Here is a 27,099-nt window from a genome sequence, read left to right as displayed (position 1 = left end):
GATTTCAATTCAAAAGACGTTTGTTTACCAAATTACATGTCGAAAGATGTCACATCTCAATAAGATTTGCGAAGTATCACTTTTGGCTTTAGGTTTTTTTTTGTTTGTTTGGTTGGTTTTTTTTTGGTGGAGCCCTCTGAAGATCATACCTAATACCGAGGGCCTCTTGCCTCTTCCTATGGTGGCCTGGTGATATCTTTATGCACAACCTACAACCCACAGTTCCCACTTTGAAGGAACAATGAAGGGATACAATTGTGTGTAGAAATGATCACAAAATTTAAAGAACTGGAGGATGAGTAAGCATATGGTAGTCTAATTCTATTGTCTTCTGAAAATCAGGCTCATCTGACAAGAAGTCTTTGATACTGGTCTCAATTTTCAGCACTGTCTTCTACTTTGGAGCGTGAGTGGTGTTTTCAAGTGAATTTCATAATTATTCCTCTCATTATGCCATGTCTCATGTCCTGGAGCAGTTTTATAGTTGGCAAAACTGTCTTACTTTTGGATGAAAATAAACTGGAAGATGCACTTGCAACTGCTACTGAGTGTTCAGTGCACGGAGCAGTTTAGATGTGATCTGGAGTAAACCTGTCTGAAATGCACCTTATGTGGATAAAGTATGTTTTGTTTTACAGATCCTATCCTAATAATGTGCTCTACTTGTGGCTATAGATATGCTCTTTATTTTATGGAGCAACACAGGTATCTCTGGTGTGGGTGGGTTGTTTGTTTTCTTTTCCTCCTTTTAAACAACAGCAAAGCTTCACCTAGGAGGAGTTCCCTTCCCACCAGTCTCTAAGGTGGCTTTGTTTTTGTGCACCCTCCTGAAGAGGGAGCTGCAAGTAATAAATATCGCTTGAAAAGATTCTAGATGGCAGATCTGCTTCATCTTTTCCTTACTGTGGTGTATATTTAAATGCTTTTCCACTGTGCTGCTTATTTTGCTTCACTGTATTATTTCCTTAACACCAATTTTTTCCTTAGTGCCTATGACTTTGTCAGTTAAATGTCTGTGAAATAATCCCTTGTGTATGGTCCTCAAACTGTCTTTCATCTTTTTATAACTATTGTGAAATGTACCATACAATCATACCCACCATGGGAGTTAGTTATCAACAGTTGCCATCACCTACTGTATTATGTGTCTTTAACTATGATTTCTATTTGTGTACATTATACAAACTGTATGTAACATTGGCATTAAATCAGTCTATTTCCAAATTTTGGAACTCTCCAATTTTGTGATTAGCAAGTGTTGTCTTTTATGATTATTCAGTATATAACTAGAGTTTGAATATGTTCCAAATGTGAATGGTTAGAAAAATAGTTCTTTACTGAATCTTCTATTTATATTCCTCATGTGAATGAGCTGGAGGTTTTCTTACTTTCTTCCTTGTATTCAGGCAGAATACAAACCAGCAATAGGATTTTTTTGCATCATTGCACACAGCTTCCTTTTCTACTGCTCCGTTCTATTTGTGTCCTGCCTTCAGCCCTGCTCGAATACAGCCCTTAGCATTCTGTGCAGCGCTAGCTTCCAGAGAGCCAAACAATGCGACGTTCATGAAAGCCTTGAAAGACTGCAGTTGCCAGGTGTAGGATTTACTCTGTTCAGCTGCCTACTGGTAACTTGTAATAAGCCAAGACAAAAATAGAATCCTAAAATATTCTCTTGTGAATTCACAAGGAAAATTTATGGTCATGAGAATGTAAGTACCATTGCTTGCTTGGCCCATAGCTGTCTCTAACCAAGGTGAGAAATGGGTGCGTATGGAAAGAGTGTAGAAACAGTATGCAGTGGTATTTGTCTTGGTGTGCTGTTCCACTGATTTATGAACAGGGACGTTTTGAGCTGGAGTTCCATAAAAGCTGTTGGGTTTGAACCAAGACTTTCTGACTTAAAGGCAGCATCACTACCATGTCTTCTACCATTTCTATTTTCCCTACCCTCAATTTAATCCAAACCTGTGATGATGTAAACTGGAATGTAAACTGCAATTTTGTGGCTTGCCTGGTAGATGTTCACCAATAAATTTTAGTATTTTTTTGTCAAAATATTCTGTGTCAAGGTAGATACCTCTCAAATGCATCATACCTTGTTATCCTCATTGGTAAGGAGATCAGTAAAGGGCTGAACTCAGCATGGTGGATTTCTTCAGTGTCTGATGCACCAAGATTCTTTCCAAGAGAGTACATGTATAAAGAAAATCTATATTAAAAATGTTACTCTTAAAAGCCTAGGACCTAGCTTAATAACAGACCGTTTGTTTTTCTATAAAGGATTATGGATTTTATTTAAAAAAAAAATGGCTTTCGGAAAAGACTTTATACTTTTAGTGTTTCAGTTAGATGCATTAGTTCAGTAAGTTTCCATTCACTACATGAAGACTGGATGTTCTGGAATAATGTAAAGAAGTTAATTGACTTTCACTCTTGGTGGGTATAGGGCAAAAGATACAATATCAAACAGCTGTCCTTGTTAAGACTGGCAATAAATCACAGCTTTTCTTTTTCTATGACTATAAAAACAAACATTCTCCAATATATATATGAAACAATTGGCTTTTATTCTCTTTTGAATTTAAGACATACTGTAAAATATACAATGGAAATTTCAACAAATTATTTTGTTTTAAGTTTAGTAATTTGATTTTGCTAGAGCACACCAATATAATGTGTGAAATGTGGACTAATGTCTAAGGTCTATGTACATTTAAAAAACAAAATGTGTGAAATGTTTCACTGGTCCAGTGAACATAATTGTTTAATTAATACCTTACCACTTAATGATGGCTAAACCTTTCAGAAAAATCTTCCTCCTTCTATATGTAAATAGCTTTTTAGGATTTTGCAGTGAAAGCTGATACTCAGATCTGAAGAAAACAAAAGCTGTAGAAGGAAGAGGAAAAATTGTCCTAGTTTGCCTCAGGGTTTTTGGGTTTGTTTTTTTTAGTTTTTTAGTTTTTTGCTGGGGTTTGTCTGTTGCTTGGTATTGTGCATATATGGTTATCTACTGGTGAATTCCTTCTCATTTCAGCTTACATAACAGAAATGCCATTAGCAAGTGGAAGAACAGCTGTGCTGGGATAGTCCAGAAGTTGATAAAAGCCTAGGATCGTTTCTGATGTTGCCAAGAGCAGATGACAAGAGAATAGTGTAGGAAAAGGGCAGAGATGTAGGGATACCTTCTCTGGTATGATCTCCCAGTCTTCAGTACCTTGCAGCTCAGGGTATGTCAGAACAAAGGTGTTAATGTTTAATGGTCATGCTGAATTAATTTCTCTTCCATGACTTCATCCCTTTTTTTTTTAAATATAAAATTTTAGGATCCACAAGGAGTTCCATGGCTTAACATCTGTGGTGCAAAGCACTATGCTTTTCTGTGTTTTGGGTTTTTTTTTATTTTGAATTTGCTACCTGCTGGCTTATTTAAAGTCCTTTCCCCTTTGTGTCAGAATAGACTGTGTTCAGCCATTGGATATCCACCCCTCTTTGCCATTCGGGATTTTTATAGGCTTTTGAGGTCAGGCGGGGTGCTTGGTCACTGTCTTGCCATGTGCTTGTCTCCAGAGATGCAGCTCGTGCCTGCTGTAGCTGCTCTGCAGAGATCTGAAGGGTTGTGCTTACTGTCTCAGGTAATAAGGAGGAGTAGGTGGGACTTTTGAAGGGGCTGTTGTGTGAAAGGAAATTCAAGGTAAAGTATTTCTGGAAAAGCTACTGTCAATTTCCTACAACTTCTGTTGCACCACTTAGTGTTTTCTTTCTGTTTAGTTCTCCATCAAGGCCAGCTTCTGGCTTTTAGAACTAAATTCACCTTTACTAAATAATGCCTTCTCCCTCTGACCGAGAAGCATGCTGAGAGGAAGTGCTGCTTGCCTGGAGTGATGTGTGGTATAGGGAATAAATGGTCCTGTAAAAGTAGCAGGACGTATTTAAACTAGGTTACTAGAGAGTTAATAATACAGCACATAGAAAGTTACATAAAGTGCTTTGCAGGTTTTGCTTGATTAGTATTGTCAAGTGCAGTAATTCTCTATAGCTGCAAATGTAGAAATTCAGTCCTTACTTCAGCAATGGTTTACACCCTTGTGAAGATCATGAGAAAAGGCATAAGGAACTCCAGTTAGTTACTGTAGTTTAAATAGTGGACTGAGTTTCTGAAGGATATAACCATTTCAAAATCAAGAGAAAGAATGTGAGATTAAGAAAGGAAATATGTAGCTTGAGTCACCCCTTCTGGCGAAGGAGAAAATTTAAGTTAACTCCTACATGCATGAATATTGCTGCTTGTTCACAGAGTTGGTTTCTAAGGATCCAAGTTTTACGGTCTCAAAGTATATCTTCACAGTTCAAAAGTAGGTGGGTTGCAAGGGATGCAGCTGGGATGGAACAGATCTCAATGTAGTTGAAATCTCGAATATCATCTGTCTTCTCAGGTTATGGTCACGTGACAATTTTAATCTGGTGGAAATTTGTGCATCCATTGACGGGGTAGAGCCACCATGTGTGTATCTGTCCTCCTTTGTGGTGGCCATAACACAACAAAAAGGGCAATTTTCATCTGACCTAATTTCTTGACCTTGTGGTTTTCTGAACACTAGTGTGCTTGTACAAAGGAGGTAGTGGGAATGAGTGGTTGGCAGAGGGAAACAGGAAAACCATCTTTTTCAGGTCCCTGTGGAGCAGCTGAGCACTCCACTTTCCACAAAAACCTGCAGGGATGTCTGTTGACTTGTTGCTTCTGGTCATAATATACCATCTGGAATGTGGAATGCTATTGATTTTAACCTTCATTTGCTTAAGTTTCATCTTTCCTGTCCAAATTTTCATGATATAACTCACCTTTTTTTCCTGTATGTTTGTTCTGCATTCCTAAGAGAATCTTAACCATACGCATACATTTAGCGTAGATTCTAAGACATCTGTTGTATTCTGTGGACATCTGAAACATTGAAACGGTTGTTATTTCCTAAGGAAAAGGAGAAAACCCCATTTTCATTCATATGCCTCCGCTGAATTAAATTACACTTGGAGGTTTTAAATTTTTATTGAAAAAAACAATGAAGAAGCTGCAGAAATTGAAAAACTAAGAAAGTATCTTTCTGGCTAAGTAAAAGTGTTCATGAAAAGGTACTACATTTATTGGGGATAACATTGTGTCATGTCCCATATCATTTAAATCTAAGGGTGTTTGTCAAGAAAGTACACTTGCATAAATTTAGACGTTTTTGTTCTGTTCATAGCTGCTTCTTTGCAACTTTGTGAAAGCTACTGTGCTGTTATTTAATTTTAAAACACTGAAGCCTATTAATCTACTATTGTTCTAGTATCTCAGTCTGTCTAGTTTTTATGTAAAATCATTCATCAATTGTGTGAGCTTCTTGAGTATCTTTAAGACTGATGTTGATGTGTTAATTTTATTTAAGCACTAACTGCATCCATTAGGATTAGCTAATACAATTTTTAGAGTGAGCTGGAATGAATAGATTGTTTTTGAGAACCAAGATAACTTTAAGATAAATGCCATAAATTAATGATTTTAGTATTAGTCTTAATTTTGTGCTTGGTGGGGGGGATTGTGCAGTTAAAAGAAAAAAAAATAATTGGACTAAAATAGGAATAACTTGGTTTCCAATTAAATATATTTTATTATGTAATTACCACTCTTTTAGGTGGGTTTTAAACTATGCCATTGCTTTGTCCTATGTTTAAGTGTAACCTATATTTTCTAGTTACATATTATACAAGAATGAAATGCTACAGGGTAATGATCAGCTTTGTCCATGCACTCTTGTTACTCTGTGGTAGCAGTCTTGGTTTTCATTAGCTTTCCCAAATTCCTTTCTCAATCCTGAATCATAAATTCAGGAGGGGAACAAAACCCAAACAAACCCCCAAAAACCGCAACCCTCAAACTGTTTTCCTTCTCACTGGTGTTTTCTGATTCTTCCTGTAAGCAAAAGTGTTATTTCCAAACTTTGTTTTCCCCCAAGTCCCCTAATTTATATTCTAGTTAATCCTGTGGGAAATGCTATTTGATGATTTAGTGAATTTGATTCTACTTTCCCCTTCCTTGCTGCTTCTTGCAGATGACAAGGTCCAGGGACCCATGTCTTTTAACTACTATTTAAGGGGATTTATCTGAAGAATGGTCACAGGAATGCCTCTTCTGAAGGGGGAAACAAGAATAAACAGACTGAAAACCTACTTTCCATACAGTATTTAATATCACAAGGAAGTGATAAACCGTGAGCATTTTGAAGGTTTGTTGGTTGTGGTGGTGTGTGTGGTTTTTTGTTTTTTTTTTTTTCACTCCAAGCAAAATAAACTAAAGTCAATAGCTGCTGTCAGAATATGGCTGTTATTGAATAAACTGCTGTTGCCATTAGTAGAGCAAGAATATTGATTTCCCAGAAGTTAATACTTATTGCTGTGTTAAAGGTCCTCTATGTCTGTGATTCACTATATGTGAGTTATGTACAAAGCCTATGTTTTATCTGACAAAAATGCACTGAAATAATATTTTATAGAGCAGAGTGCGTTGCATGATTATTTGATATTCAGTGTGGGTGTATGCTTGGGAGTCTAACGCAAGTGTTAACAAAAGTGTTTTAAGCCCTAGCTTGAGGAAGAGAAGGATGACTGTGCATGGTTTTCTCTACCTCCATTGAACTTGAACCTTCTACTTAGGTGCTGCATATATGGGGAAGCTGTTATCTTTGACTAATTTTTGCTTTTGAATCTGTGGAATTTGAATGCTTTAGAAGCCCCAGGTCCTCAAACAGTCACCTCTCTCCCAGCTTATTCCAAAGCCTTTTTTCTTCCTGAAAACCCTTCTACTTTTTGCTAATTTGCACACGTAGCTTCACAGTGTCTCCCCAAATGATTAAACAATGTAATTGAAAAGTGTCATAAAATTGGGATTTTTTTTTTTTTTTGGCAGTTAAATACTCTCTAACAAAACAGTTATTTGTTCAGTTAGTAGCACAACTGTGTACTCGTATTATAAATGTGGCATTATTTATATTAACAATATTCAGTTAAATCTATGATCAGACAAATCAGTTGCATTTTCTAAATGGAATGTGGTGCAGCTCTTTTTATATCTGACAGCAAGTATTTTAAAGTGGTTGCTAGTTCAATTTAGCTGTGTTTAGGATCTTGGCTGTAAATTATGTCTGAAGCTTAATATTGGTAAGAAAACTTATAGAATATTCTCTAAGGGCATCTGTTCTCTAATACACTCTTAAACGAGAAATAGCGTAGGGCTATTTTTACCAAACACAATACTATGTTAAAAAATGCTGTGAAGTAAGTAGCAGTTTGCTTGCAAATCACTCATACTGTTTCCTAACATACTGGAAATTACTGTTAAATTCTTTCAAGTTTCATTGTGGTTTTAAAACAATATCTTTAAAATCAGCACTGTATTTAAAGTGTCCTTCCTATAGAAGGCAAAGCGGTAGCTTCTGTGTTGTCCTAATAACTTTGTCAGGTCATACACGCAGTTTGGGCAAATTAAAGTTCCCTTTACACCATTTACACCACCAACACCAGTGTTGTTACTATATCCTTTTTTCACCCTTGATTGTTTGCTATAGCTTATGCATTTGTATGAGTGAGAAATTCCTTTCTAGACTTAACCAGTTTGCCAATGGTCATAATGTGTGTCAGTGTCTTCAAAATAAACCGTAGAGAATCTAATTAGATTATAGGTCTTCGCTTTAGGTTGGATATCCCTTCTCATTTCACTGTATTTTACTTGTATATTGAGAAAGCAGATCTCGTTCTGGTCTTAAGTTGTATATAGAATTATTCTGCTAATTAAAGCGTATATGTTGTTACATAATATATATTACACACACACACACACACTTATGCATTGGGGTTTTTGGCCTATATTGCTTTTAGAGGTCTGTTGGTTTTCCGTACCACAGTGAAGATGAGATGTGCATCTTAGTTTTCTAATGTACATTTATGCTGGTTTTGCTTGTTGATCAAAAAAAAGAAAGACAATGTAGGAGAAAGTAGGGGGTTTTAGATGAGGCTTTTATTAAAATATTAGAATTGACTATTCTGATTATTGTGTTTCCTTTTCTGTGATTTCCCCCACTAAATTAAATATGTTCAGAGAATATGTTTGTGTCAAAGAACATGAAATTGAAATTAAAAATTAACTCTAATGCTTCACATCTAAATTATGCTCTTGTCATTTTATCTTTTTTTTCCCTTTTTTAAGGGGAGACTCAAAACCCCTCTTGTGCATTTTGTAAATCATCTCTAGCCAGCCTAATCATGATGATTAGAATCACAACTCCTGTTGTATATTGTAAAACTTCTCATTTCTGTCTTTAACTTTTGCCTTCTAAGTGCACTTTTTTTTTTTTCCCCTAGAATGTTTCTAGATTTGTTGGTATTCTCCCTCCTGATATTATGCCATGGTGTCAGTCTACATTATATGCTGTAAGAAGGATTAGATGGTAGACTTTCCTAGCTGGTCATCTGAGTGTAGCTCTGAATTTCATAGTAAGTGCTGGTGGTGATCACAGGTTTAACATGATATAAGATGAGGTCTTATTGAGTCTGTAATTGTAGCACTCTCCAATAACAAAATGCAACTGACCTGTAAGCAGTGTCCCAGAATGCGGTAGTAGTCTTCAAGGTGCATGTTGTAATGGAAATCCCATTTCTTTATTTTTTTTAAACCTAATGAAACTCTTGAAATCTGCAGCTTATAGTCACAATTCTATTTTTTTAACATAAAACAATTTTAATGCATTAATATACCTGCTTTTTCTCTCTGAACGGAATAATTCTGAAACAGAATATTGCAGTCATGCATCAATCTATGCATTTAAGTATTTCTTCAGGGGTTAGGAGGAGAAGGAGCATGGGTTGTTTCTCTTCTCAAGTAAGGGACCATGCTCCCTGCCTGCAATGATGCAATTTTTTTAAAGAAGAAAGGGTTTGTAACAGTAGTAGTAACATTTTGAAACAGCTTGGTCTGCCATGAATGTGTTTCTGATGTCCTCCATATCTCTGCTGCTAGCTGATACCTGCTATCGACAAGTAACAATGCTGATTGAAACCTGCAGAGCTAGGAGGTGTAAGTGTACTGTGTAATTGCAACACTACTGCGAGGCTGGCAATGGCTGAGGGAGGGAGTACTTCGTTTATTCCCGAGTGTAACTTTTGAGCTTCTGTAACATTCACAGCATCTGTGTAAAATATTTGAAGAATTTTGCTGCCTGAGAATTATAGAATCGTTTAGGTTGGAAAAGACCTTTAAGATCATCCAGTCCAACCATTAACCTACACTACCAAGTCCACTCTAAACCAGTCAAGGGCAGACTAGACTAAACCACGTCCCCAAGTGCCACATCTACCCGTTTTTTGAACACTTCTAGGGATGGGGACTCCACCACCTCTCTGGGCAGCCTGTTCCAATGTTTGACTACCCTTTCCGGAAAGAAACTTTTTCTAATTTCCAACCTAAACCTCCCGTGGCGTAGCTTGAGCCCATTTCCTCTCGTCCTATCACTAACTACTTGGGAGAAGAGACCAACACCCACCTCACTACACCCTCCTTTCAGGTAGCTGTAGAGAGCGATAAGGTCTCCCCTCAGCCTCCTCTTCTCCAGGCTAAACAACCCCAGTTCCCTCAGCCGCTCCTCATAAGGCCTGTGCTCCAGACCCTTCACCAGCCTTGTTGCCCTTCTCTGAACACGCTCCAGCACCTCAGTGTCTTTCTTGTAGTGAGGGGCCCAAAACTGGACACAGTATTCCAGGTGCGGCCTCACCAGTGCTGAGTACAGGGGGACAATCACCTCCCTGCTCCTGCTGGCCACACTATTCCTGATACAAGCCAGGATGCTATTGGCCTTCTTGGCCACCCGGGCACACTGCTGGCTCATGTTCAGCCGCCTGTCAACCAGCACCCCCAGGTCCTTTTCCATGAGGCAGCTTTCCGGCCACTCTTCCCCAAGCCTGTAGTGTTGCATGGGGTTGTTGTGACCCAAGTGCAGGACCTGGCACTTGGTCTTGTTAAACCTCATACAGTTGGCCTCGGCCCATTGATCCAGCCTGTCCAGGTCCCTGTGCAGGCCCATCCTACCCTCGAGCAGATCGACACTCCCACCCAGTTTGGTGTCATCTCCAAACTTACTGAGGGTGCACTCAATCCCCTCATCCAGATCATTGATAAAGATACTGAACAAGACTGGCCCCAAAACAGAGCCCTGGGGAACACCGCTCGTGACCGGCTGCCAACTGGACTTAACTCCATTCACCACAACTCTCTGGGCCCAGCCACCCAACCAGTTTTTTACCCAGCGAAGAGTATGTCCATCCAAGCCATGAGCCGCCAGCTTCCTAAGGAGAATGCTGTGGGAGACTGTGTCAAAGGCTTTGCTAAAGTCCAGGTAAATTATGTCCACAGCCTTTGCTTCATCCACCAGGTGGGTCACCAGGTCATAGAAGGAGATCAGGTTGGTCAAGCAGGACCAGACTTTCATGAACCCATGCTGGCTGGTCCTGATCCCCTGGTTGACCTGCACTTGCCTGTTGAGTTCACTCAATATGAACCTCTCCATAATCTTTCCCAGCACCGAGGTCAGGCTGACAGGCCTGTAGTTCCCCGGGTCCTCCTTCCGGCCCTTCTTGTAGATGGGCGTCACATTGGCAAGCCTCCAGTCATCAGGGACCTCCCCTGTTAACCAGGACTGCTGATAGATGATGGAAAGTGGCTTGGCAAGCTCCCCTGCCAGCTCCCTCAGTTCTCTCGGGCAGATCCCATACTACCCCATAGACTTGTGAGCATCCAGGTGGCATAGCAGGTCATTAACTGTTTCTTCCTGGACTATGAGGGCTCCATTCTGGTCCCCATCCCTGTCTTCTAGCTTAGGGGCCTGAGTACCCTGGGGATGACCGGTCTGGCTGTTAAACACAGAGGCAAAGAAGGCGTTAAGTTCCTCAGCCTTTTCCTTGTCCTCGGTGACAATGTTCCCCCCCCACATCCAGCAAAGGATGGAGATCCTCCTTGGGTCTCCTTTTATTGCTAATGTACTTGTAAAAGCATTTTTTATTATCTTTTACAGCATTGGCCAGATTGAGTTCTAGCTGGGCTTTTGCCTTTCTGATTTCCTCCCTGCAGGACCTAACAAGATCCCTGTACTCCTCCTGAGTTGCCTGCCCCTTCTTCCAAAGGTGGTAGACTCTCCTTTTTTCCCTGAGTCCCTGCAAAAGCTCCCTATTCAGCCAGGCCGGTCATTTTCCCCGCCGGTTGGTCTTACGGCACACGGGGACAGCCTGCTCCTCTGCCCTTAAGACTTCCTTCTTGAAGAGGGCCCAGCCTTCCTGGACCCCTTTGCCCTTCAGGACCGCCTCCCAAGGGACTTTCCCAACCAGGGTCCTGAAGAGGCCAAAGTCTGCCCTCCGGAAGTCCATGGTAACAGTTTTGCTGCCCCTCCGCTTGGCATCACCCAGAATCGAGAACTTTATCATATCGTGGTCGCTAAGCCCGAGACGGCCTCCAACCTCGACATTTCCCACAAGCCCTTCTCTGTTGGTAAACAGCAGGTCAAGTGAGGCACCTCCCCTGGTAGGCTTGCTTACCAGCTGCTGAGAAGGTGGTAATAATGGTAACTCACAAGTCCTGGTCTAGTGCCTCTTCTAGTGCTTCCCTGAGTAGATAATACCTGTGAGTTACTGGGATAACAGCTTAAATACAGAGCATGCTGCAACATACTTGTGGTTTCGAAAGAAGAGAAGAGTTAACACAGGAGGAAAACATTTTGTGTTACTTAGCTCTGGTTCTGCAGCTGAAGGGCTCTCCTGTTAGTGAAATCTACAGTCAGATGTGGTGTGGGAGGAGCAATTCTCCAGAGACTTTTGTGCTTTTTTTTCCAGTTCAGGTTGCTAAGAATCACATTTCTTTCTACTGAATTTATGTCTGCTAGCACATCTATTTAGTGCATTTGTGTTTATGCTGTTTGCATGCCATCTTCTCTTCAGTTTGCTTCCTTTTGAAAGACCTTACCTCAGCTGTCTTGTGATGTATTTGTTTGTTGATTGTTCTAGAAAATAAATAATCTTGTTCTCTTTTGGGCTGTTTGGAATTGTATTTAATTATGTCTTTTGCATATAAGCTTTTTAGGTTAGATTTTGTTAAATTAAATGGTGCTTTATATTATATTGGATTTTTCAAATTACAAGTGTCTTCAATAAATTAATTTAAAAAATTGTTTATATACTATTTCTATGGAACCATATATTTGTATGCTGGTAAAAAAAGATTTTGTAGGGTAGTATTCTGTAGCAAATGCTCGCACTCAAAGTAACGTATTCCCACTAGACTTTGAAAAAAGTATAAGGAGGGGTTTGCGAGAGCACAGGTACAGAATAGGCTTCTATTTCTTAGGTTGTTAAGATCGTTCCCTTTGTGCTTTTAAAGCAGTACTTAGCGGATTGCTAATGTGGACAAGAAGGATCAACTCATGGGGAAAAAAGATTGACAATATGCCATGACTTGATAAAAAGCAGAGCGCAAAAGCACTACCTATTTTTAAACACAGAAGCATAACGTAGAAAGACTCGTCTATTTTTGTTCTGTGCAACTGCTTGCTACTGGTACGCAGCTTTAACGCTAGCAAAAGCTGTGCGTGCAACTTGGGCGTCTTGTACAGTGGTATCTTCAGGAGCTGTGGGCCTGGCTGTGGGTTTGCTGGTTTCTGAGCTTTAACCATATTTTAACCTATTAATTGTGCTAGTGTGTTCATCTGCTGCTGGACTAAGAAAGAGGTGAAACTGTGCTGCAGTGATGTGAAAACTGGTAAGTTTTCTTCACTGATTTTGCTGTCTTTAGGTTTCTAATTGGTAGTAGTAAAGCTGACTGGTATAAGGAAGTGAGTTTGCATGTAGTGAACGATAGTAGAGCTGTTCAAGCAGTTGTCACTAGTTCAAGGCATGTTGTTGCCAGTGTGTAAAGGTAAGAATATTGGCACTAAGAAGTTGTGGATGCCCTGTCATGCCCAGGGAAGCTGTGGATGCCCCATCATTGGAAGTGTTCAAGACCAGGTTGGATGGGGCTTTGAGCAACCTGATCTAGTGGAAGGTGTCCCTGCCTATGGCGGGGGGTTGGACTAGATGATATTTAAGGTCCCTTCCAACCCAAACCATTCTGTGATATTTATCACCAAGATTCGTTTCTATGCAGTGGAAGCTGGTTTAGAGCCTGTGCCTGTGGGGAAAATTTTGTATCTGTCACTGGATGTTTTCAAGTGTTGTCACTAGTTGTGGGCTTTTCAGCATCTCCTACACAACAGAAGTTAGAAGATGAATCTGATCTGTGTCATCATCGTATGTGGAAACAAATCTCATAGTTTTATTTTTCAATTATCTCTAAATGTACTTTGTGCACAAAATGGGCTAAACTCATACTCATACATTTAGTATTCTCATACTAAATCCAAAACACAGCACTATGCCAGCTACTGGGAAGAAAATTAACTCTATCCCGGCTGAAACCAGGACACTCAGAAATAGTAATGTAACTCAACTGAGAACTTAAGGAAGGAGCTGCCCAAAGTATTTTTAAATACTCCCAAATGTGTCAGAGTGTGCACAAGATCAAGTATCTGCTCCATGCTCATTAGGAAAAGCGTGATGCTAACTTAATTTGATCTAGAAGTAATCCTACATAGATAGCAATTAGTATCCGCATTCATGCTCTTGCAGAAAAGGCTTCTGGGTAGGAGTGTGATTGCAAAGAGCGATCCAAAGATCAATTGTCAAAACAAATTACAGCTTAGCAATACTGAACTTCTTAGAGAGAGATTTTACAAGCAATATCTACTGTGCTGCCATTTGAGTAATACTTGAAGAATAATTTAGTGACTATTATTTTTACAACTCTTTTTAGAGAGACACAAATGAGCTTGCTCATCTACTGTGACCTTTACAACACTGAAGGGCTGACGATTTTCCTCACGTATGCCGGTTTGGAGAGGGGCTGTTGAGTTGCATCAGGCCATGTAACAAACGGCAGGAGATGTGAGGGAAGTTCAGCCAATGGGATCTCTGTTAAGCTTTGGCATTAGCTGAAAAAATTATTCTCTGGAAAAAAAAAGTATTTCCTAAATTTGATTACTGATGCTCTTTTCATTAGTTTATGGTTAAACACTTGACATTTCCAATTTTCAGGGAAATCACGATTTTCTTAAAATAATATTATCTTTTAATTGGTCTTATTTTGAGGGTAGTTGGTAAATGATGGTGTACTAAACGACGTTGGCAGCAGTTATTACAGTGATAAGTGCTTGTTGGTGTGGTTTTTTTGTTTGCTTTCTCTCATTTGGACCCTTTGTGTTTTTAAGTAACTCAGGATGAGCTCAAACTGTGCCTGTCTATATCCATCTTCTATATGAAGGGATTAAGCGTCTCCAGAAGATTCTTAACCACTCCCCTATTTTTGTCATGTAGACACGTGCCGAGACCAACAATTGGAAACAGACTTCAAACTGGTGATTGGCAGAGCCAGTACAAACTGAGCAGAGAGGGAAGGACAGGACGGGTGTTTTGAATCACTTCTCCATTTACAGGATTAAGTGAGTTTGGTAGTCCGCTTGTTTCTGAGTGGGCAAGCTACAGGAGACCAACAGTTGACTCTTATCTCCTCTTTTGTTTATATTTCACTGGGGAAATTACGGGGTTTTGTCTTGTTGCAATTTCAGTGGCATGTAATAACTTGCTAACCTGTCTAGTCTGCATTTATTATCCATCCGATAAAGTTTGGATTTTATTGTGAAGAAAACCGATACTGGTGCTCAACAGCCATAACTTTGTAAGGTGCCGTTGCTCTGCTTCCTTACTTAGATTTGTAACTGGGACTAGAGCAGGCGGCAAGCATATTTGCTAGTACAGATAATAGTAACTGTCAGTCACTTCTGTGCCAGGGTTAGATTAGTGTGTAAACTGATAAGTGAAAGACTTACTACTCTTAGTCCCTTGAAGCTAATACATCATCCATGTATTTTGTGTGAAATAATTAATCTTGTATCTGACAATACATGCATGTGACTACCAAGCATTCATTATACCCATTTGTATGTATAACCGCAAATATTTTATACTTCACATGGACCTTTTTTTTAATATTGAAAATAATTTCTTAAAATACATGGAGGGGGTTTTTGTCGTGAGTGCATAGATTGTGCATATTCTTATAGCCTTCAAGTTTGTCATGGGTTTGTCTTGTGCAAAATACTGTAATTGTTTAAAACACTTCTGTTTTGGTATATTGTTTTTGTGGCTTGGTTTTGGGGGTGGTAGGATATGGAATTTTTTAGGGCAAACCTTCTATAAATGGAGTAAAATTGTAAACCTCCTCTGATATGAGGATGAGCAGTTTGTTCCAGTTGGAAAAGGCGTCTCCTCTGGATAATAATCTACTTGAAGGGATTAATAATGTATGCTGACATATTAATGTGATTGTCAGTGTCATGAGCCACTCTTGTCTTTTTATTATTGTAAGGCTGAAATAGAAATCATTGGGGTTTTTTTTCCTTCCTCAAATTGTGAAGTCTTGCAAGGTACACAAAACATGTTTGATGTTTTAGTAGATCTAGTGGGCTGAAGGGGCTGTAGCATCCTCTGTGCAAGTGTGTGCCTCTGGGATGATACTGATTTCTAGAAGACCTAAATTTAATATGTATATGAAACACTTTTGTGATCAGTTTCTGTAATAGTAGTTTTACGTCAATCAAGAAAGGAAGATTTTTGTGTTGCTCAAACCATGCTTTTCATGTTTATTAGGAATAAGTACAGCAAATATTCTTAAGTATGATCTCCAGTATATAGACTTCTACATACACACACATGCATACAAATATATACGTATCTATACAGAATAAAAAGACACAAGGTTCTAAAGAAACAATTAGTGGTCTGTCTAAATGTGAGTTTGGCAGGTTTTAGCACATCCAAGATAGATAGCAATTCAGAATTTAGCACTTTACAGATGGCACAGTAGTATAATTTCTGGTTTAAAATTTAGTAGCTATTAAAACAGAGCATGGCCCAAAAATAGAAATACCCTTTACTGAGAAGAGATCAGGTTCTAGAGGGTTGAAGAGAGGCAAAAGCAGTGTCTGTCTGTGTGAACAGCAGTGCTCGGCTCTGTCTCATCTAGCAGAGAGGACTGCGCTGTGGGTTATGGGATGTCAACACCCATCTTTTCTGACTTGGTACTGACTTATGTGCTGTGTCATGCTGGTAAAAATGTACATGCAGCTACCCAGTGATGTACATCAGTGAAGTGATCCTTTGGGAGGACTCACCTTCCCTCCACTCCAAAATCAATTCGATTTTGTTTCCTCAGATTGACAAGTTTTCCAATTTTTATAGTGGTTTGAATAGCTACCAGTAAGCGTACATCTTAAGAGGGAGGGTGCTGCCAGAAGTCTTGTCTCTGAATGTGAAATGGTAGCTGTAAGTACAAATTCCTATCAATGTGCTATGCAGTGATGAAGGTGAGCTAAATCTGCAGTGCTCAAAAGGAGCCCCTGGTTTTTGTGGAGCTGGGGTCCCCACAGCAGCTCCTGAAGTGGATCACAGTGTAGCAACATGAGCGCTCTGGTATGAGGAAGGAGAGACACTGCTTTTCTTCAGTAGCACAGATTCGAACTAGGTTAGTGGTTTGAAATTGCAGGCTAGGTTCAAAGTAGCTAAATTTTAGCAGAAAGAAATGAAATCTGGGGTGACTGTCTGGGGGATTCCAACGGATTAGTTAAAAGAGCTGATCTTGCATGATCAGGAGGTTTTCTTCTTGCCCATAAGCTTCAATATAAGGGAATGCAGGAACATGAAACCTTGACAGGGCATATGTCAGAGATCATGTGTAGCAAATCTGCTGAGTATGAGGAGCAAGGAGCTTTCCTTGTTTAATTTTATATAAGCAGTTTAAATATGGTGGGGTGTTTCTTTTTTTTCTTCATTTCTTCAGTAATATGTTTCAAGGGGTTTTTGTGAACACTAACTTTGCATTATTTTGAATAAAGATGGAGCCTGTCTTAAGATGACTGTTTTCAAGAATAAAGCCTTGTGTAGCCAAGGAGGTAACAAATCTGTGTTGCAGGTACCTTTGGTAAATTATCTGTCTTTTCAGAATGCATATGAGGGTAAGAAAACATTCTTCCAGGGAAGTTAAAAAGGCCTCCTGGGAGGTGGTAGCACAGAAGTGGAGAAAGAAGCATTTTCCAGGAATGGGTGATGATGAGGAAGAGTTTAGTATGTAGGAAGGAGCACATCTGAATACCTAGAGATTGTCACAGAGACTCCTTGATTCTCTAAGGCATTGTAGTTTTCAATAACATAAATGTATGTCACTTCTACTGGAAGATGAGATTTTGTGTTTTGTAAGATGAGGATTAAAAATATTTAGTATTCTAAATACTTGAAAATAAAATTAACAGATACTGCAAAAGCATGCTTTCACCTAACTGGGGAAAGCAAGGCTGTTCCTTTCTAGTTTAACGTACTTAAAACGTTATTCTGGAATAATAATTGAATTGAGCATTGAGTGCAGCATACTTCCTTTTCAGCAGAGTGCAGCTAAAAATTATTAGAAAAAGACATCCAAGACCAATGTAATATATTTGGAAACAAGCTACCTACAGTTTTATAAGATAAACAACCAAAAAACCCACACCCAAACCCACCCAAAAAACCATAGATACCAATTTCTGTATACCTGGAATCGTACATAGCATTGGGTTCCCACTGCGGTAGGCATTTTACACTCTGCCCTGGTATATGGTTATGTGTGCGCAGATTTGTTTTATTTAGAGGGGTTTGGACTAAGAAGAGCTAGTTCAGGTAAAGATTGTATTTGCAAATATAAAACTACAAAATTGACCTGTGATGTCATTCTGACTTAGATCACTGGCTCCTTCAGGCAGTTGGTGTCATCTCTGTATATTGCTTTGCTCAGTGATTGCTCTGTTAAAATAATGAATGTTCCCTTCCTTCCTGCTCCCATATTAGTGATTAAATTTAATCCTATATCACATCCAATTTGCAAGATTTTTCTAGTCTATTTGTCCTAGTCTTCCAGATCAATATATTTAGGAACAAGTACCATCTTTCTCAGAGCTTTTCAATTTCTTTTCTACTCCTGAGTGTCCAGTTTGCTTCAATATTAAAACTTAGAATCATAGAATCATAGAATTGTTTAGGTTGGAAAAGACCTTTAAGATCATCCAGTCCAGCTATTAACCTAACATTACCAAGTCCACCACTAAACTAATTAAGGGTAGAGTAGCAATTTCATGTTTCCTGGCTTGGTGGCTGGATTATTTATAATGAAAGTAAGAACTACGAATCATTACATGGTTCACGAATCAGAAATGGTTTAGTCTAGTCTTCCCTTGATTGGCTTAGAGTAGACTTCGTAGTGTAGGTTAATGGTTGGACTGAATGATCTTAAAGGTCTTTTCCAACCTAAATGATTCTATGATTCTATGATTACGATTGCAAAGAATCTCTTAAGACCATTGGTCCAACCATCAACCCAATACCACCATGCCCACTAAACCATGTCCCCAAGTGCCACATCTACCTGTTTTTTGAACACTTCCAGGGATAGTGATTCCACCACCTCTCTGGGCAGCCTGTTCCAATGTTTCACTACCCTTTCAGTGAAGAAATTTTTCCTAATATCCAATCTAAACCTCCCCTGGTGTAGCTTGAGCCCATTTCCTCTCGTCCTATTGCTAACTACGTGGGAGAAGAGACCAACACCCACCTCACTACAACCTCCTTTCAGGTAGCTGTAGAGAGCGATAAGGTCTCCCCTCAGCCTCCTCTTCTCCAGGCTAAACAACCCCAGTTCCCTCAGCCGCTCCTCATAAGGCCTGTGCTCCAGACCCTTCACCAGCCTTGTTGCCCTTCTCTGGACACGCTCCAGCACCTCAATGTCTGTCTTGTAGTGAGGGGACCAAAACTGGACACAGTATTCCAGGTGCGGCCTCACCAGCGCCGAGTACAGGGGGACAATCACCTCCCTGCTCCTGCTGGCCACACTATTCCTGATACAAGCCAGGATGCTGTTGGCCTTCTTGGCCACCTGGGCACACTGCTGGCTCATGTTCAGCCGGCTGTCAACCAGCACCCCCAGGTCCTTTTCCATGAGGCAGCTTTCCAGCCACTCTTCCCCAAGCCTGTAGTGTTGCATGGGGTTGTTGTGACCCAAGTGCAGCACCCGGCACTTGGCCTTGTTAAACCTCGTGCAGTTGGCCTCGGCCCATCGGTCCAGCCTGTCCAGGTCCCTGTGCAGGCCCATCCTACCCTTGAGCAGATCGACACTCCCACCCAGTTTGGTGTCATCTCCAAACTTACTGAGGGTGCACTCAATCCCCTCATCCAGATCATTGATAAAGATATTGAACAAGACTGGCCCTAAAACAGAGCCCTGGGGAACACCGCTCGTGACCGGCCGCCAACTGGACTTAACTCCATTCACCACAACTCTCTGGGCCCAGCCACCCAACCAGTTTTTTACCCAGCGAAGAGTACGCCCATCCAAGCCATGAGCCGCCAGCTTCCTAAGGAGAATGCTATGGGAGACTGTGTCAAAGGCTTTGCTAAAGTCCAGGTAAATTATGTCCACAGCCTTTGCTTCATCCACCAGGTGGGTCACCAGGTCATAGAAGGAGATCAGGTTGGTCAAGCAGGACCAGACTTTCATGAACCCATGCTGGCTGGTCCTGATCCCCTGGTTGACCTGCACTTGCCTGTTGAGTTCACTCAATATGAACCTCTCCATAATCTTTCCCAGCACCGAGGTCAGGCTGACAGGCCTGTAGTTCCCCAGGTCCTCCTTCCGGCCCTTCTTGTAGATGGGCATCACATTGGCAAGCCTCCAGTCATCAGGGACCTCCCCTGTTAACCAGGACTGCTGATAGATGATGGAAAGTGGCTTGGCAAGCTCCCCTGCCAGCTCCCTCAGTACTCTCAGGTGGATCCCATCTGGCCCCATAGATTTGTGAGCGTCCAGGTGGCATAGCAGGTCATTAACTGCTTCCTTAATAAACTTAATGCAAAGGTTTGTTTCTGAGTGGTCATCAACATTAACTGTTGTCTTTTTTCCAAAATATTGGTTTCAAATTCTTATGCTGTCCTTTGTTCAAACTCTCAATAGACAAGTGAATCACTATTTTTTTCTGGCCATTGAAGATGGAGAGAACTTGAGTGGAAATGGATGATACCAACTGTCTTGCATAGCACGCAAGCAGAAGAAAAAGCTTTTGACAGCATTTGCAAAGGAATCTAAGGAGAATCACCTGCTGTGCACTGTCTTGAAAAGGAACATAGAGTTCTTCAATATTTTATTAAATTTAAAAATTTTAACTCTCTCTGTCAAGGTGAAAGTCAAGTAAAATTCACTATTTTACTGGGGAGCAAAATAAATGATATTTGCAGTTCTGAATGTTTTAATCCATTGTTCTGCTGCAAACAAAAAAACTAGAGATAAATAGTATTAGAAGGCACTTACATAAATTCTGTGGTTCCAGACTTTCTAGTTTTAGCTACCAAGGAAGTAGTTGTGTGATTTGAGAATATGGTGGTTTTCAGTTAAAGAACAGAAACACTACATTTTCTTTTGTTACAGACTTGCATGTATTGTTCAACTATAACATTTGCTTGGTTAAAATTGGGCCACTCCAAAATAAAACTATTATATATAAACTGGTTTATCTCTATATGTGTTCCTACTGTAAGCATGCATACATTGAAACACTCAACTTTGAACTTACCTAGGAGTAGTACCCTCACGTATGACCATTTCCAGTGCTTAACACTCTAGTTGGCCTGGAGCTCCTGCTGTGGTGTTTTGGAGCTTCTTAATGCCCAGTGCAATATACTTTAATCATCTCAGCTTTGACAGCAAAAGCTCTTCTTATTGGTTAAGTTTTTACTTGTTATGTTGCTGGTGATGACCCTCTCAGATGAGGTACACCCTGCTGTAGGGTAGCTGCCATTCTGCCTTGGTCTGCCAGTCTTGAGATACCAGACCCACAGGAGATCCAAGCTTTAAGCTCTTTGGATAATATAGCTACCCAAGGGTGTCTGCAACGTGAACTTTGTGGTCTACAACAGCTAACATGCGCAGTTGGGCTGCTATCCCGACAGCAATTCTGAGCACAAGTTCTCCAATCTTTAGTGATTTGAACGCGTATATAATATGGCAAACACTGCCAGTTTCATTAGAACTTGAGATTATTGGTCTAACTTTACTTATGTGATGGGAAATTGCTTATGATCTAAATGGGGGAAAAAATGTAGGAAATGATTTAAACATTTCTGTGTTCTCTGTGGATAGCAGGGAACCATGTACAACGTGTTAAGTATGCACAATATCCAAAACTCACACTTAAGTGAAATTAACTGGATCACTGCACACAGTACCAGTATGTGGCTTTTAAGGTTCTTAAATCCACAAGTCTAGACTGGTGTTTACTTTGATTATATATTTTTGCTGTATCATAATAGTTCTTTCTTAACGTTAATTTGATTTTTACATCAGATTGCCAGTGGGCAGGGAGAAGGTATGTTTCTTAAAAGAGGAAGTACCTAGAAATATAATCCTAAATTCATCATTACTTAATAATGTTTTCTTCTGGACTTTGAAACTATTGCAGAAAATTCAGAATGATGGAATCCTGAAAATGCATATTTGAGTATTATTATCATTATACATATTTCAGTCACATTATGTTGCACAAAATCAGATCTTAGTCCCTTTTCTTTTGATTTGCTACTTTTCATCTTCTGTATTTATAAAATTTTGTTGTGGAGTTTGGGGCAAGAGGCTATTGTGATAATTTGGGTCTATAGTTGGAAGACTACTACTGTGGGAAAACCATAGTAGTTAACAAACAATTTAGTTGTAGTAGAAACTATAGGGCTATAGTAGAAGCATCTATTAACTACTTTTTTTTTCAAAATACATTAAAATTTGAATAAATGCTTTGTCCCTTGCAAAACTAAAATAGTGTTTTTCTTTTGGCACTGGCACTGCTGCTCTACTCTGCCTTCTGAATGTTTTCGGTTCAGTTCTTTAATTTGTCTTGAAGGGGTTGAATGATCTCAGACCTTCCTGCAGGCTGAATATGTTGTATCTGCAGTTTTTTCCAGCCTGTGAAACTACTTATTTTGTGGTTTTCTTTTTAAATGTTACAGTGTGTTCCATTGATCAATGAAGTAAATATTTAAAGTTTGTTTATTTGTTCTTATTGTAGGCATTGGATCAAGACAGAACTGCGCTACAGAAGGTGAAAAAATCTGTGAAAGCAATATATAATTCGGGGCAAGGTAAGACACCGTTTTCAGTTTTACATGAGAACCTAAGCCTCTGATTTCAAGTTTGAGAATTGTCTTGCAATTTATCCTCTTGAAGTGTATGCCATAAGAGCTGCTTATCTGTTTAGAAGTGTTTGGATTTAAAAATTTTCTTTCTTTGCTTCTGATTATACATCAGATTAATGTGTTCTCCAGTTCTTTCACCCTCATATTCCTTCTCAAAGGCCTCTAGGAGAATTCCAATGGGTAAATTTTACTGCTGTCATAACATTGCAAGCAGTTACCTTCAACTATTCAATCTAGGCAATGTCCTAGGTTGAATTTATGGAGTGTACTTCTAAGTGAAATGACAAAGAGAACTTGTTAAATAGCTTAAAAAATAAATAAATAAAAAGAAATACCTAGATAGATGTGTTTGTTCCTTCAACACTTGGCTCTCCCCTCATAACATGTACAGTTAAAATGGTCTATCTCCCTTCTTAGATAAAATAGTGGAGATTTATCATTATTTTGCTTGTTTGCAGACATTGTTGATGTTTTACTGGAGCTATAGTAATTACTTTGATGAGAAGATAGGTGGTTTGAATATGAGTTGATGAACAGTTTGAGTTCAGTAACAAATGATGGAACAAACACAGATCAACATAAAATTAAGTTTTAAAAATATTATAAAGTATACCTGGCTTCTACCTCTGTTTCTCTTAAGGTCTAAAAACTGTGCCAAAGGCAGGTAGGGTAGCAGAGCTGTACACCTTCCAATAACCATCTGGTTGTAAAGACTGGATTTCAGAAAGTCCCAGTTCCTATTCTCTAGCAATAATAATCAGTTTAGCAAATATTTTCCTTATGCAGAGCTGCTTCTGAGTGGTCTTAGTTTCTGTGTTGTTCTGTGTGTGCTGTCCCATTAACTCTTGTTTATGGAAGCGTGTGGGTTTTTTAATAGTGGATTCTTAACTTTTCTGCCAATGACTAATACTGTTGCTCTACTCGCACCATGTTTTAATTAGCTTTTCTGTAACTTCAGTTGATGATGAATGTTTTCCCAATAGACTGTGAAGCCTGATACAAAGTGAGAATAGTATTTGGTACATGTGCATTTAGTTTCATGCTTTTAAAAGTATTCAGATGCTCCAAGCAGCTTTTCCATTTGGATGTACCTACTTACCGAATTTCAAAACTGATGAAAATTGTAGAACACATGAAATGCGTTCTGCCTGTTTTGAAATACATAAATGATACTAGAGATTTTAGCTATCATCTGATTTGAGTCTTGCAATAAAAGTAATATTGTTTCTAATGCCTGTAAGTAGGCCATACTACATCATGAACTAGTCGCACTGAGTAAAAGCAACAGAAGGTTGGTTAATGGCTTTAATTGGCTGCCTCTGCACTTAAAAAAGACCAGAGATAGTTAGGTAGCTGTCTTCCTCCTTTTTTTTTTTCTTTTGTTGAACAAGTCTTGTTTCAAAGGTGCAAGTTAGTATGAACTCTTTTGGATAAAGAGAACACTATACATAATACTCTAGCTCCCTCTTCAGAATGCTGTTGTGATAGGCTACATTATAATTTGAAAAGGTGTGCGCAGGAGGCAATTCATGCAGTAATTGATAAACTAGGGTTAGTAAGAGGAAGACTAAAAGCATGTGTTATACATGTGAAACCTTGTAAAAATAAATATAAAAATGAAGTGCCAGAATTAAAACTCAAAATCATTTTGCCTGCTTGTACAAAGAGAATTGCTAAGCCAGATATTTTCTTATGCTTCAGTGATGAAAGTGGATTTCGTTGATGTTTAACTTCACATAAAACATGCTAAAAACAACTGTAAAATGCATTGTCATTTATCAGCTCAAGCAAGAGTTAGGTGACTATTTCGTATTTCAAAAGAAAGCCTCTAACTACATTTTGAGAACTCAGAATTGGAATTTTGTTTTACAAATTTAATTGTTTGCTAGAAGGTGAGACCATATTTAAACTACTAGAGTAGGAAATGTTTTAAAAAACTCCCCTGCTTCATAATCTCCTTTGAGATCTCTAGCTGGACTGGTGAGAAATGGTTATTCAGAGGCAAAAGAAATTGTTCTTTCTTCAGTAATCCAATTCAAACTCCACCGAAAGTCATAGCTAGGATTTTTTTGGTTGTATTGGGGTTTTCGGTTTGTTTTTGTTTTTTGCCTGAAGTAACATTTGAACATTGACATTCACACAATGCAATGTCTCAAACAGCATTCTTCAGAAAAACCTAGCGCTCTGGTGTGCTGGTTTGTTCCTCTTTGTTGCTGAACCATGAACTGCAAGGGACTCTCTTCTGTTACGAAGAGAGCTTAAATGTCACCCAAATACCTTCTGCTTTTTGTGCACATCCCTCAACGATTTGTCATATTTAGATTTAGATTACTGTGGTGGAAATGAAAACATACCAGCACAGAAATGTGGAAATCCCTTAGAAAGATCCCATCCCTCCTCCCCTGTCTGAAAGTACTGTTTGGGAAAGTACTGTATATGAAATCCAGCGAGACATACAAATTGATACCTCTTTCTCACCACTTCCTCCTTATCTGGCTTGCTGTTTATTTCTGGCACGATAGATTGCATCTGTAACTAGGAACCCATCTTATGTGAATGGTGCTTGAACTTAATGGCGAATCTGTTCTGACTAGCTTTCCTGTAATATTTGGATTGAATTGTAACAGCAGTAGATTGCACAGTTAGTTTTGTTGTAGATTTTTCAATAGCGCTTTTTCATTAGTTCCCTGGTATGACTCCCAAATATAGTCAAAAGAATTTACACAATGGAGAAATAAACATAAAATCCATGCAAGACCAAAGGTACTGAGTCGGACGAGCAGTGCACATGGTCTCCTGCAATGATCAACAGCAGATGCTTGAGGAAGTAGAAAAATGGTGCAAAGATGGAGTGATTTTTTTTTTTTTTTAAAATTTATTTTTTTAACACTTTCTCAGCTCACAACAATACAAAGGGCAGGAATTACCTCAGTCAGGACCGATATTGTGATGCTTGATACTTCATAATGGACTTTTACAATTCATTTTGTCTGTGGAATTTCAATTCATGTAAATCTGTATCATTCATAGTCTTGCATCGATGTAGTTAAATGTACCCTTGCTCCCTTGTGAAGTTGTTCCATGCATGCTCTTCAGGCCTCAAGTCCCCCGAGGAGCAGACTGGCCCTGTCCATGTCTCAAAGCATTGTCCTCAAGCCCACCAGAATGACTCATTTGACTTGAAACTGAGGGACTTTTGCATGTTCTGGGGCACGAGAATTGGTAGGGGGCTTTGAAGTCCCAAAGCTTGCTAGAATAGTGTTGGAGGATGTTTTGGTGGATGAATCCAAACTTGATTGAGTGCCATCCATCCTACCTGTTGAAATAGGTTTCTGGATTGAGCTGTTTCCCGCAACCACCCACAATATCCCTGTTCTGAACTCAGCAGCCCTATGGGCTTTTGGGGGTGGTTTTTTTTGTTTGTTTTTTACAGAAGCTGTCGCATACATCTGATCATCCTTAGTCTCTTTCTCCAAAATGGCAGCATAGACTTTCTTTTTTAAAACAGGGAAGAGGAGGAGTGAATTTTGGGCAATTGTGACAGGAACTGCACACAATGTTAAAGGTTTAAGCACGCTATGGCAATGTTTTTATGTTGCTGTATTGCATGCTCTGTTTCTTTCTTAATAATTTCTGATGTTCAGCTTTGTTTTGCTTGGTACTGAATGTTGAGGTGATATAACTCCAGAACCTTTCTTCATAATGTCTAGTTACACGATAATTTCTTATAGTAGTGTTTTCCCTTGTGTGTTATGCTGCCTAATGCACACTTTCATGTATTGGCCAGTCAACGTGGGATTCCTCAACTAATTTGGGAGCTACCAAGATGCGAGCCTGTTGCTGTAGACTCCGTGCACAATTAATGGATGTGCACAGAAGGGGTGGGGAAGGGTAGACCCCAAGCTCCAGTGCGTATCTGTTGTAGAAGTCTGTGTTTGGACAGATTAATCTCACCTTTGGAGTCAGCTTTTGTTTCTGTTGCCCAGAATAATTTCTAGTGTTGTATGGAAAAGAACAACAGAGTTTATCACTATGAATCCTATTTCCTAACTCATTTTTATGTTGTTAAATGACGTGGACCTTATCACTGTTCCATACAGGACTTCACTGGTGACCTCCCTCTGAGAAAATTAACTCTTTATTCCTTCCTTTCCCCCACCTCATCTTTTTGACCTGTTTTCTCTCTGTGTGAGGTTCATCCCTGTTGCCCTTTGTTTGCTTAGTTCCTTTTTTGGTGAGGGACAGACCTTTTCAGAAGCCCAAACAGGTAATTTAATGTGGATTTCCTCTCCCCACATGCTTGTTGATTCCCCGGGGCGGGGGAGAGTTTTGTGAAGTGAAACTTTCTCTTTATAAAACCTATGTTTCTTGTTCAGCATTTTGTATTTATCCACATGTCCACCAATTCTTTTCTGCACTGTAGTTTCTACAGATTTGTCTGAGGAATGTATCAGCATTACTGCTCTGCTGGTGCGTACTTGAATTCTTCTCAGTTCTCTCTGGAACTCTTATTTAAAATACCTATTATATTTGCTTCTCATTCTTCCTGTAGGTATTGAGGTTGTTATAAATAAGAGGGTTTACTTTACAACTATATAGTTAGCCTATTTTATTCTTCTGTACTTGGGTCTGAGTGGCATGCCATTGTTCATTTTGTCAGCTTTTATGAATTCT

At 39.4% G+C, this 27,099-nt stretch overlaps 1 protein-coding gene across 4 annotated transcripts in view; it reads left to right on the top strand.

The window, feature by feature from the left end:
• ASAP1 (ArfGAP with SH3 domain, ankyrin repeat and PH domain 1) overlaps positions 1-27,099 on the top strand; it is a 130,729-nt gene that overhangs the window by 30,944 nt on the left and 72,686 nt on the right. For all 4 annotated transcript variants that reach the window (XM_075706414.1, XM_075706412.1, XM_075706416.1 and 1 more), the window contains exon 2: positions 22,299-22,371. In XM_075706414.1, the coding sequence (XP_075562529.1) occupies positions 22,299-22,371 (73 nt within the window). The remainder of the gene's footprint in view (positions 1-22,298; positions 22,372-27,099) is intronic.

This window comes from Pelecanus crispus, chromosome 2 (genome assembly GCF_030463565.1).
Source record: "Pelecanus crispus isolate bPelCri1 chromosome 2, bPelCri1.pri, whole genome shotgun sequence".
NCBI classification, from domain to species: Eukaryota; Metazoa; Chordata; class Aves; order Pelecaniformes; family Pelecanidae; genus Pelecanus; species Pelecanus crispus.
This window is presented reverse-complemented; position numbering and strand designations above follow the sequence as displayed.